At 47.1% G+C, this 13018-nt stretch overlaps 2 protein-coding genes across 2 annotated transcripts in view; one reads left to right on the top strand and one right to left on the bottom strand.

Moving 5' to 3' along the window:
* The window catches only part of OSBPL11 (oxysterol binding protein like 11), a 38492-nt gene extending 38185 nt beyond the window's left edge, over window positions 1-307 (bottom strand). Inside the window, exon 1 of the mRNA XM_056496523.1 lies at window positions 1-307. Within this exon, the coding sequence (XP_056352498.1) occupies window positions 1-143 (143 nt within the window). The 5' untranslated portion in view covers window positions 144-307.
* The window catches only part of LOC130255840 (glycerol-3-phosphate dehydrogenase [NAD(+)], cytoplasmic-like), a 25833-nt gene continuing 12956 nt past the window's right edge, over window positions 142-13018 (top strand). The window contains 4 exon segments of the mRNA XM_056496895.1: window positions 142-388; window positions 11284-11379; window positions 11382-11430; window positions 11432-11719. Of these exon segments, the coding sequence (XP_056352870.1) occupies window positions 142-388; window positions 11284-11379; window positions 11382-11430; window positions 11432-11719 (680 nt within the window).

Below are 13018 nucleotides of genomic sequence, written 5' to 3' on the forward strand. Positions count from 1 at the left end.
CTGTACTGCCAGCCCTTGTTGCCGCCGCGGCCGCCGCCGCTCCTGCTGCTGCCGCCGCTCTGCCCCGCCGCCGCCGGCAGCGGCTCCGTCCTGCCCTCGCCCTCCGGCCCCTTCATGGCCGCCGCCGGGTCCGCGCCCTGCATGGCGCCGCGGCTCCCGCCCCTCAGCGGCGCCCCCGGCCCCGGCGCACGGAGCGAGCCCGCCCCATGCGGGCTGCGATGGCGGCGGCCGCCGGCACCCCCTCGCCCCGCTCGGCTGGGCCGGGCTGGCCGCGCTGGGCTGGCCGGGCTCCCGCACGGCCGCGCCGGGATGGGCGATCCCGCCCTCCCGCTCCCTCAGCCGGGCCGGCCCCGCCGCCCCTTCCGGGTCAGCGCCGCCGCCATCTTTGGTGCGGGCAGCGCCCGGCCGCGTCACGGGAGAAGGGAGATTTCCTCACAGCGTTTATAATTGATCGGCTGTCGGCGCGCTGGGAGGACGCGCGTCAACAGGTTACGGAGGAACGATAAAATCGTGGCGGGTTAAGGGTCGAGGATTGCCGGTGTCTGACCGCAAAAACCTGTTCAAAGCAGTACACGAATTCCAAGCAACATACTCACAGGCTCTGATCCCTAACAAAAGTTAAGTCGAGATAATCGTTCAGCGCTCACAGAGTACAGTTCTTACCCTTTAGGCGTCCCTGAGGTGGAGAAGGCAGGTTCCCACCGGCTGATCCCTGAAGTTACAATGGAGTCCTCCCTAACTTCATTTCTTAACTTACATACTTCCATATTCTTATATTTATATTCCTACCTTATATAACTTTTACACTATTTCTTCACGTTCAGGTAGAGTTTGAGTGACTTGAGTCACAGATCTCAGCGAGGGGTGCTCATGCCTTGGGGTACACCAGCGACAACCTTTGGATGCAGATATGTTCCAGTCCAAGGAGAGTGATTTTGCCACGGATGCTGATTCAACAGTGGGATATCTTCCTTTATCTCCCTTGATTTTCAGCTGCTGCAGGGATTATCAGGTATAAAGTACCACTGATTTCCCTCCTCTGTAAGGGTTTTGCCAGAGCCTGGCTGCAGTGTCTCCACTCCCCTCCACCCTCCCTTTAGTCTCCCTTAGATTGTGAGTGGGACGTCAGGGATGCCCACCACATTCCATCCACGGAGTAACAACCATATTTTCCACTATCATTTCCATATATACATCTTCTTACCTCCAGTCATCTTCCCACATAAGGGTTGCAGAAATTCTCCCTGCAAAATAAGAGTGGGCTGAGAGGAGAGAGGGATCCAGCTGTTCCATACACAAGAAGGGGTGTGACAGCTGGGATCTTGCTTGAGCCCCACAGAGGAGGGTCAAACCCAGGACTCCATTCACTGAGCAATGCCATGGCCTTGAGAGGAAACACATTTTTCCCTCCTGTTCTTCCTCCAATTACTGCATTTTTCTTTCATGGAATGCCAGCATATCTAACTGGGAGAGATTGGTCTGGCTCTGAAATCTTTCAGGCCAGTCATGGCTTTTGGCCAACCACAGCTTCACTAACTGCAGCTGCATTATTTCTTAAAATCGTTCTGACTTTAATCAATCTGCACATGAAGAAGGCAGAACCAGACATGACTGTAGTTAGTGAGGCCAACCCTCATCTCACCCAAACTCCCTCCTCCGCTCTCCAGCTCTTATTATACACTTACAATACTATAAACAATCATGTTGCAAAAGACACTAAAAATTCCCTATGTGAGAATTGTACATAAAAGCAAAAATTTAAAGGAGGACATATTTCAGACAAATAGTTTATTTACTTACAGCACCCATCTGGCAGCAGCTTTTTACCCCATGAAAGCTGCCCAGGCCTTCCTACCTCCTACCAGCATATTTCAGCTTTCCCAGTGACATTCAAAATGCCTTTGCTTTTGGCCAGCAAATGATGATGGCACATTATGAGCATTGTATCTTTAAAATATATTTATAAGCTTTAATCTGGTTCTTAATTACCATATATCCATCCCTCCCTCCCTACCAAGCACATACAGAGTCTCCTCCAGCAGACCAGTGTAGATTCCCTATTGCATCTATGCCTAGAATCTCCCTTAGAGGGACAGGAAATACTACCAGTGCACAGGCATAAAATTCACCACTTCTGCCTTTTTAGGAGCATATTTCTCACTGTGGGGGGGAAAAAATGGGGGTTTTTTTCCCCCTGCATTTTTTTCCTGGGAACCTACAGGTGAACAGACCAGCAGAGTAACAATGTCTATCAAAGAAAATTTTGGCCAGAACTGCACTCCTCTTGCCCTCCAAACACATTGCTTCTTGCTCTGCCAATGCCTTCAAACTTTAATTGAAAATATATAATTGCATGGTATCATAATGTATGCCAATAACCCTGAAATTTTCCTGGGAAAATTTGAAGCAAAAGCAACTCAGGCAAGAGTTCCACTTGTGTGTTTTATTTCCCCTCTGCTCAAGGACAGCCAGTCCCAGCAGAGACACAGCTTCACCCGTGCCTCACTTCTGTAACAATCACAGGTGGTCAGTAGGATGTTCCTCTATCCAGAAAATTCCCAGCACCCCAGACAGGTAGCAATCCTTGGTGCATATTTCTACAGCCCCTCAGTATTTGGCCCCTGAGCATGGTAACTCAAGTTTGCTTCCCCTATGCAGTTGCTTTTTTATCCTAAAAAAGGTTCTGCATGTGCAGTACCAGAGGCTCTCGTAAGATGGCATTGACAAAGTGCTGAATAGCACAGAAAGGCTGACAGCTAAACCGTGTTTGCTAAGAGCTTACACAGCTTGATCTGCCTTTTCTCTTTAGTTTAGGATGCTACTAATTATAACTTGTGCTCAGTTCACTGCTCTCAGTCTCCTTCCCCAGCTACAGTTGAGTGGCTCAAAATGACCTGGATCTCACCCTGGTCCTTGGGAGAGCAGCAGAGGTGAGTCCCCACAGCTGTGCCCTGTCTCAGCCAGCCCTGCCTGGGATTCCTGGCTCTGGAGGAGGAGATGAGGAAAAGCTGCAGATCTGGAGGAGGAACACGTGAATAAGATAAAAAATGTTTATTGACATTTGTCAAATCGAATCCCTGTAGTCCCAAATATGGCTACTAGCTGAAGGAGGTTGTATTTTATCATAACTCAGGCAAATTTCCCACAACTAATCATCTTGGTAATTTCAGGAAACTTCCCAGGATCTGATCAACACTAAAACAACTCCTGTTTATTTCTTTCAAAGTTTATAGTCTGGCTATGTATGGAATCATAGAATGGCCATAGAAGCAACATTAAATATATCTTATTCCACCCCACTGCCACGGGCAGGAACACTTTCCATGAGATCAGGTTGCTCAGAGCTCCATCCAAATAGGCCTTGGACACTTTGAGGGATGGGGCATCCACAGCTTCTCTGGGCAACCTGTGCCAGTGCCTCACTACTCTCTCAGTCAAGAATTTCTTTCTAATATCTAATATAAACCTATTCTCTTTCAGTTTAAAGTCACTTAACATATTTAACATTTCTTCAGATGAGTCTTCAGAGCAGGAAGGTTCAAAGAATAAAACCTCTGAATTTCAGCATAGTTTTCATGCTTAAAATAAAAGTGCAAATTAAAAAAAAAAAAAAAAAATATATATATATAGTTATACAAGTTTTTTATCACTCTCTTGTTGGCCTAGATCAGGATTTTTTTTCCTGGCTTAGTATCTTCGGATGAGACCAGGTTTAACAGCCTTAAATCTGGATCCACTTCTGATAGCTGGGCCACAGAAGACTAAACTATTACTGCTCCTGTCTGCTAAGGGAGCTACATCCTCTACAGGCATACAGGGGAATGGCATCAGTCCTGGGAAAGGACAGCCACAAGTGCAGCCTGCCTTCACTGCCTGAAAAGTGCAACTTTTCATGATCGTTGCTGAACTGGGGGAGCTGCCAGGCAATGAGAAAATGACAGAAAACAACATCACTGATGGAGCTTCATATCTGCTCTTTTTAATCCTACAATTGTTCTTCAGGTTAAATTCTTTCTCAAGGCAACTGATACTGTATTAACAGCCTGGGAAACAATGTTTCTGGATAATAAACACGAAGGAACTTCCTATTCTTACTAAGTATAAACGACACCTACCTACTAAAACTGTAGATTCCATGACACAAGAACAAGGAAGGAAATTTGCTTAAAACAAACAGCCTTTCTCCTTCAACACATTGAGCACATAGCTGTATTCTCATGACTGTAGGTGAAAACGGCTGGTAAGGTCAGGTAAATGTAACACAAACTATTTCACCCACCAGAGTACTTCACAATGTAAAAGTATTTTGACAGAATATCTTAATTTTGGAGCTTTAGGGCATGCCTGAGTCCCCCAGTCTCTGGTTTTGCTATTTTAACATGTATGAAGCACTGGTTACTGCTTTGAACAGTTATTCATCAGACCTCCTCTAGTCTTAAGAAGTCAAAACCTTCTTTCAATCACTGTCAGTCATCCCCTAATTTCCTTGCTCTTCTCTATCAGTCCCCATGTGTCATATCCTGCTGTAATTCAGGTCCAGCTGAAAGCAGCACACTCACACATGACAGCAGCTGATATTGCTTACAGAGTTCCTATCCCTGTCCACAGCCCACTCATGTTCTTCACACTCCCATTTGGCTCCATTTAGAGCAGCACACAGTGTGACTGTGCACTGAGTCATGCTCTGGGGTCCAGCACTACCTCAGCCCTACACAATCCTGACATGGAAATGGAAACTGGGGCGGCAGAAAAGGCTGGGTCTGGCTGGAAGCTGGGAGAGTAATCCCAGTAGTTTCCCCTCTGAGAGACACCCTCTAAGGAAAGAACTTCAGTGAAGAACAGGACTGAAGGCATCTGCCTCCAGAGAGGCTCCGTGGGAGTCCACTTGTGTAATTTTTCTTTAATGCTTCTGTATGCAGAGCATCTTGCCACAGCTTGGAGCTGTCATGCTCATCATGCAACCATGGAGCTGCAAAAGTGTCAGAAGCAACTCTGCTCTGCAGCCACACACAGGAGGGAAGCCCATGGCACCCCATCCCACTGCACACCAGCAAACTGCAATCAGCACACTCACATTGCCTTTTATCTTTTAGACCCCAACAGCTGCTGGTTCTGCCCACCACTCAGCCCCACCACCTGGAACCCTCAAAGCATTTACCTCTTCCTGGAGGACTTCCAACTCCCCACAAGCACTAAAGCTGTCCTAGAGGTGCAGCTCAGCAGCAGCAGCAGGAGATAACCATATTATGATCAGAGTGAGACATTTCCACAGCCACACCATTGATGAGCCCCATGTTTCAATCCCTTTTCCTGCTTTTAAAGCATGCATGGCTTTAATCTGGCCGTGTGGTGGAGCTGCTGCTGACAGCTGGATGTGTGTCCTGGGTCTTTTCCAAGTGCCAACCCTCTGCCTGCTCAAGCCACACAGGGATTCCTCCCTGCCTTTTTCTCTCCAACTTGTGAGCAGGAAGGGAGCTTCGGGTGTTGCCTCAGAGGCCACTGTGGCTGAGTGCAGGCTGTTCTAGCACAAAGTGCAGCAGCTGGGCCCTGTCACCTCGCCTGGTCCTTCTGCACCATGGAGGATTTGCCTTCTGCCTTGCCTCAACAAACCCCTGGGTCACTCCTCTCCCTGAGCTCAAGGAGATCTTTTGTGCCATGTCACTCACCCCAACAGAGTAAAGTAGGAGCTTCCTCCAGATATTCCCCTACTCCAGCTCTTAGTGAGGGGAATTCTGGAATTCAAAAAAATTAGGGCATGGTTTCTTCAAGAAATGTAGCCAGGTGTGAGTCCATCCCAGAGGAGCCAGCCCTGCAGCACTGTGGGACCACCCAAGGGGTTCTGTGCAGCTCCCAATGAGCCAGGCTGGGTCACCCTCCAGGAACTTGCTGCTGGGAGAGGAGTGCAAGGAATGCATGGGACCTTATCACTCCCCTGGGTCCCAGGGTGCTCACAGGCACAGGGGGACACATGCTGGGCTTGGGGTTGGGGGGCTTCCCAGCTTTTTCATCCATCTCATGGCCATCTCCAACCTTTCTCTAGGCTTTTTCTGCCCCACACTATGGCACAACATGGCACTGCTGCCTTCATTTGTTCTGCAGCTCACTGTTAGGACTCCATTCCTCTGTGATTCTCTATATGCTGAAAAACAACTGTTTTTATTAATCTAACCTTAAGAGCTGCTGAGTAAGTTCAGCTCTTCAGCCCTTTCTCCCAGATGCTTTTCTGTGCCATGCTTTACTCCTACACACTTTACCTGCACGGTTTCTATGACAACATGTGTTTCTCTCCATGCTGTAGATCTCCATTATAATGTTTAGATGCTTGTTATCCCAGTCTCAAGTGCCATTTCCAGGTGTATCATGTTAACAAGTTCTGTTTGGAAACCAAACCAAAGCACTTGGTAATTTTTGTAGGTAAATTTACATAGTCAATAATTTGACTGCTGTGTTTCCATGTAAGTCCTGTTTGAGAGATACTGATACTGAACTGTTCTCATCACCAGATCTCCTACCTGCACACTCTAGCTGATTCTGATTTACTTTTTAATTTCCAAATTATATCCCTCCTTTTTGTTGCGGGCTGTGCTGCCTACAGAGTGGGTATATTTGGATTCTGGAAAGTCTTTGTTGGTCTATTGCCTGAAGTTTGATATCTGTTTTATAGAAAATTAAGCTACCAATACTGTTTCTCTTCTGTCAAATGCATTTTTCAGATCTGCTATAGTCCTATTTCTTGTCCTGAAAACTTTCTGTGTTGGATTACAGAAAGCCCTGAAGAGTACAGATGGTTTCCAATTGGCCTCTTGGTCCATTCTGCTTGAATTCCTTAAATTGCTTGGAATTATGTAGATTGCTATACAGCTAAAATCCAGTCTCATTTTCTGCTAAGCACCTTGTTGGAGAACTAACTTAAATGTGAAATAGAAGTTGTTTCTATATAATCTGATCAGAACCTGCAGCAGAAAATTCAACTAAATTAAATGAGTGGAGTCAAAGCTTCACTGTTGGTTTGTTTTCTAGATCCCATGAGTGAGTAAAAATAGGCTGCAAGAAGTCCATGTGAAAGCTGTAAAACTGTAAGCAATTTGGGCTGTCAGCTTTTAGGGAAACTGATATTGATTGAGTCTTTTTGAGATATTATATGCTACCTCAGTATAAATGGCTATTATTTACTACTTATAATTGAAAGTAATTAAGCATAATAATTTAGTTTTTATATATGCATTTAAAACCATGCAAATCTTCTGATTAGTATGTAATTCAGGGAGAGCTTATGTGCAAAATTTTTCCAAAGGAAAATGAAGAGGCCCATGATATCTGAGTAATTCCAAAGCCAGTGCAGTCCACCAGGCTGTCCAGTGTAGGGTGAAGGTCAGGCACTGCACTTGCATTTTGGGTAGAGCTGAAGCTGTAGATTTTTAATGGCCTGCAGACCTCAACCAGGGGGAGATTTCTCTGGACACTCACAACAGGTGGGCTCCTCTCACATATCAAGGCTGACATTGGGAACTCTCATTCTAACCTCCAGACCTACTCCAAACTTAGCTCTACCTACAGATTCACAGGTGAGAAAACTGAATGTGTGAGTCCTACTGACATCAGCCCACAAGACTTGGAAAAATATAAAAACATACCTCAATTTTCAGGTCCTCTTTCCCTAAACTCCAAAGCCTGCATTCTGAGGAGCAACACTATCTGATCATCACCCCAGGGAATGCAAAATTTGATTTCAAGTAGTCACAAGACAGAAGAGGTCATTGAATCTTCCTTCTCTCCAAAGAGATCAGACAAAATAAGGCTGAATATTACCAGTAGCTCCAGATGCCTGCATAGGAGGGGAACAGTGATTCAAACAGTGCAGGGCATCTCAGGAATATGCAGAAAGTCTAGTGAAAAAAAGGAGAAGAAAGTGATATACAGAGAGAATTGTCATTTAAACACCCAAAATTAAAGGTACTACTCAAAATCAAAACAAACCAGACCTGCACAGCAAAAGAAAACAAAGACATACAGGATTTACTGCAAGATTGCAAATGAAATGAAGGAAAGCACTGACCACAATAGCAGCTGCTTTTCTAAAAGCTAGAGGAAGATATTGCTTCAGACTCCATAAGGAAAAAAATGTAACTAACCCCAGAGAGCAGAGGCAGTGCACTTAAGAGGCTAAAGGGCATGGATATAGAAATTATTGTGTAACTCAGCCACAACACTTGGGGGCTCCTTACCCTTCACTTCTGAATACTGAATAATCTCCATCAATGACATCTTCAGGCTTTTTAGAGCAAATATGAGCCATAAGTAATGAAATACATGAATTGAAGCAGAAAAGGGGTTAAAGTGTAGGTTAGGCACATTATATGTGGACTAGCTCAATGTCTTTCTTTGATAAGATAATGGCATATCAGAACAAAGGAAAAGTAATAAATCTTATCAACCTGAACTTTGGTAAAGCATTTGATTTGGTATTACCTAGATAATTATTAGTTAAAGTTGAGAAGATGAGGATTAACATAAACACTATAAAATTATGAAGGAACAGAATTGGGAGTGAAAACTGTTGATGGGGCTGAGAGCAAAATTATAGGACTGGAGTAGTCAGTAAGTCTAAATTTTGTTAGTTAACTTGATGCAAAAAATTATGAGTAAGGTAATGAAATTTGGTAACAACAAATCTAGGAGATATTTTCAACAGAGACAAAATCCTAAAGGAAGAATTATATAATTATCATGCCCTAATAACAGACACAGGAAGAAATGTAATAGTATATAGTGCCAGGAGAGATTGGTAATGCTTCTGCCATAAATTAGAATTTATCTGCCATGAACAACAGAAGAGAAAGAATCATGTGTGTGGTGTAGTTATTAGAAAAATAAAGGGAGTCTTACATGTAGCAAGCCCTATATTTTCAGGAACAATAAACAAATAGATACAATACACTGGGTAACATTCAGCTGAAATTTTTGGGCATCATTCAGGTTATTGGTGTTCAGCAAGCCTGAATTCATCCTGGAACAGGTACAAAGAAGTGACATCCAGATAATCAGAGGAATAGCTAAGGCAGCATGACTTGCTGAGCTTGGCAAAATGAATGTTGAGATGGGATCTGATTCCTCTCTGTAAATACATTTGAGGTTTTAGTGAGGCAGAGAGGGAGGAGAAGCATCAGGGGAGAAGAATCATTCACATTTATAGACAGCACTCATGCTACAGCAGATGGGCATAAGTTGGACATGAGACAGGAAGAAGAGCTCTCACTGTGAGAGCAGTAATGGTCTCAAACAGCTTCTCAGTAGGAGAAGAGGGGGCAAAACCTCTAACCAGTCTGAAGAGGGATGCTGACTTTGGTATTTCTCAGTCACTTTTTTTGGGACATTGTCACTATAGGAAGAGCCACATCAGGCTTAGCAAAATCTCCTGTCTCTGCCCTGGCTTTGCTGCTGATGGGGAGGTTTTCCTGTTTGCAGGGAAAATGGTTCAGCTGTGTAATCTCTGGGCCATGTTCATGACCCACTAGGTGTGGAAGATCAGGTGAGATTGGGTGGGGGTGGCCTTGAGAGAGTTGTCTTTAGCCTCTCTTTATGGCAACTGAGCTTTTATGTCCTGATGACTCACACATCCGAGCTAGCTCTCCTGGGCTTATGTGAAAAACAAACATGGAGCCTGCATGGGAAAGAGCAGATCCTTCCCATTGCCTGATAAAACAACAGTCGTCAGCAGCCGCCAGTGTGTGCTCTGGGGCTCTGGACTCTAACAAAGGACCCATTTCTCAGGGCCTCACACAACACTGCCACTGAGATAACCTTGACATCCAAACCTGCCATCTGAAACTGCCTGCAGACCACCTGAAACCGTCCTTGGGGAGTGAATGCTTCCCTCTCCATCTCCACAGAGCAGTAAGCACACAAACCCAGAGGAGAGCTCAGCAGCAGCACAAGTTTTACAGTTCCACAGCCAATTAGTGTCACAGATGGATAAGCTAATGTGTGCACTCACGATCCCAGGCTGTGTCCTCTGCTCTTCACAAGTGCTGCTGTATCCATCTGCCTGCTCGTCCCCTGCCAGTTCATTTGCACCCACTAAATGGTCCTTGTAATCATGATGTGGAGGCCACATAAACCAGTCCAGAGGCCACCCAACTGTTACAGTTATCCATTGTAATTAAAAGCTTCTACATTAATTTAGGAAAAAACACTACACAGTTTGCAATACTCAGGGATGTATTCTGTGGCATGTATTATTGCAGAAGCCTGTGCTTCAGTATGTCCCCTCCTTGGGGCCTGGGTACTCAGCAGGACAGGAGAGCTTGCAGCAAGCAGAGGAACAGGGCAAAAAGGATGATGGCTACTCTTCACCTCCACTTTAGACCTTCTTTTCAAGGGGAAGGTGAGTTAAAGGGAGAAGAGAATAAAGGAACACAGAGGAAGAAGCAAATCATGGTGAACAAGCAGGATACTCAAATGTACCTGGAGCCACAGAAAGGCTCTTGTACCTGTGCTCAAACTTTGCTTCCAACTAATGCACCTTCTTGCAGAATCCTCATCAGGCTTCACATGTGCCATAGGTCCCAGCTACATCTTCCTTTTCATCAACCTGTCCTGGTTATTTTCTCAAAATACTATTTTGCACTATTTTTCCCTAGTCTTTTTTTAAGTCCACAATCATCACTATCAGGATGCACCAAATAATTGAGCCAATGGAGCTGACAGCAGGCGAGATGAACATATGTGTACCTCCAGAAACACCCACAGGCTCCTCCAGTGCTGGCAGCCAGCCTCCCTCTATGAATCACAGGGTCAGGTGTCCACATCCCACAGAGCCAGGAACCCACCGAGCCAAACTCTGGGGTGAGGGCAGCAGATGTGGTCACTGCTGAGCCCACAGCCCCCGGCAGAGATGAGAGCCTGGACACTGCAAGATAAGGGGAAGCAGGAGTGCAAGAGCAGGAAAGGTGGCAAATGCAGTCCTTTGGCTCAAAAATGAGAGAATGATGCTTTGAAGAGGAGACAGGATGTACTAGAGAGATGAGAGGTAAAATGTGGTCATTTGTAGGGTGTTATGCATGATTAAACAATGTAGGAGAAAAGGATCATCACTCCTTTTTGTTCTTCCTTGCAGACAACTTAAATTTGATGTCCCATATTAAGGGCTGTGATATAGTTCAGAATTTATCAGCTGAATTTGGCTCTGCTAATGCACTCATAGCCTTTTCTTAGTGTGGTTATAATGTCATTGAAGGATTTAAACCATTCCTCTTTATGGGGCAAGGCAGGTAGGACCTTGAGATGTTACGTTACCCACCCTACCGAACCCCTCGGTGCTGCCGGTGCGCAGGAAGGTCCCACCCCACGAGAAGTGCAGGGCTTCCCTCTTTCGCCCCGCTTTCCTTATCCCCGTACGTTTCGGAGCAGGCACCATTTTCCCCATTCCCCTCCCGGGCACTGGATCCCCCCGCTCGCAGCCCTCGGCCGGGCGGAGCATCCCCGGGAGGGCGCGGCGCTGCCGGGGCCGCCGCCCGCTCTCGGCCGTCCCTCCCCACGGCCGGGGCCGGCCGGGCGGCAGGGGCGGTGCTGGGGGCGGGCAGGGAGAGCCCAGCAGAGCCCAGCCGAGCCCAGCCGAGCCCCGCGGGCGGCACCGAGCCCGCCCAGCCGAGCCCCGCGGGCGGCACGCAGTCCGCAGCATGTCGCCGCTCCGCGTCTGCATCGTCGGCTCGGGGAACTGGTGAGTGCCGCAGCGCGGGGGGGGCTCTCCCTTTGCCCTCCTCCCTTTTTTCCTTTCATTCCTCCTTCCCCCGTTCGTTTCTCGGTTTTTCCTGCCTCCGCGGCGGGCGGGGGCTTCGCAACAGGTGCGGTAGGGGAGCGTCTCCATGGTCCTGAAAGCGGGACCCCGGCCCGGTCCTGCCGCGGTTCTGCGCTCCTGGGCGGGGAGCGCCGGCCCCGGGATGCGCCAGTCAAGGAGAGCTGGAGGAGCGGGAGGCTCCCGCATCACTCCAGGTGTGTGAGCCGCTCGGAGCCTGGCGACAGGATGCAGAGAGGCCCGAGCTGCAGCTATGGCTGTGTGTGCCTGCGGCAGGGCCCCGGCACTTCAGATGGAAGCGTTCGGCACAGACAAGGGTGGTGATGCTGTTTGTGTTCCTCTGAAGGAACCGCGGCACTGGCTTCACTTAAAGCCACAATGTTTTGGCACCTTTCATTTCCATCCTCCTCAGCATGTCTTTTTGCATCTTGGTGTGGACACAGCCTGGTGTTCAGGTTTCCCATTTATCCTCATTCTTAAGAATATGCTTGCTACTGCTCAGTCCTTTCCAGCCTGGACAAAAGCACGGGTCTCCTGAGCTCCTTGAGTCTGACAGATCCCGGTAAGATCAGTAAATCCATCTGACAGGATTTATCATCTTACTTTTCTTATGCCTTCGTACACTGAGCACAAACAAACAGACCAACATGCATGTGCATGCATTTGGGATTAGCAAGTCCAGCCTCCAGGTAGTTCTGGTGATTGTTTTTGTACAAGATCATCTAGCTCCTTAAGATTTTAAAAATATCTGACAGCTAGGTGGAAGTAATGCCAGAGGAGTCAGTAAGTGAAGGAGTGGTTGCTTGTGAGCTGCTGAGAACACAGCAGAGTTAAAGCACAGCTCTCTGCCTTCCTGCCTTGTAAAAACAGTCCGCTGCCCTCAATGCATTCCCTTTGTGTGTGACATCTTGCAGATACAGCCTTTCCCATGGAACTGCACAGCCAACTCTTCTGGACCTCATTGTCACACTTCTGGCTTTCTCTAGCCCCATCACTTGTTTCCTCAACTGCTGCTGTCACATGTTTTTTCAGGGAAAGTGGCTCTCTCCCTGCCACTTTCTCTTCCCTCACCTGCCTGTACAGGCAGCTCATTGTCTGGAAGGCAACTTTTTTACCTTTGGTCAGTCCAGAGTCACAAACTTCGTCCTTCTCTTTCTGCATCCTCAAGCAGAGACCTGTTTTTCCCAGACTGTCCCCCTTCCCACGAGACATCATTTAAAGTCA

This window comes from Oenanthe melanoleuca, chromosome 7, assembly GCF_029582105.1.
Source record: "Oenanthe melanoleuca isolate GR-GAL-2019-014 chromosome 7, OMel1.0, whole genome shotgun sequence".
In the NCBI taxonomy this organism is placed as follows: domain Eukaryota; kingdom Metazoa; phylum Chordata; class Aves; order Passeriformes; family Muscicapidae; genus Oenanthe; species Oenanthe melanoleuca.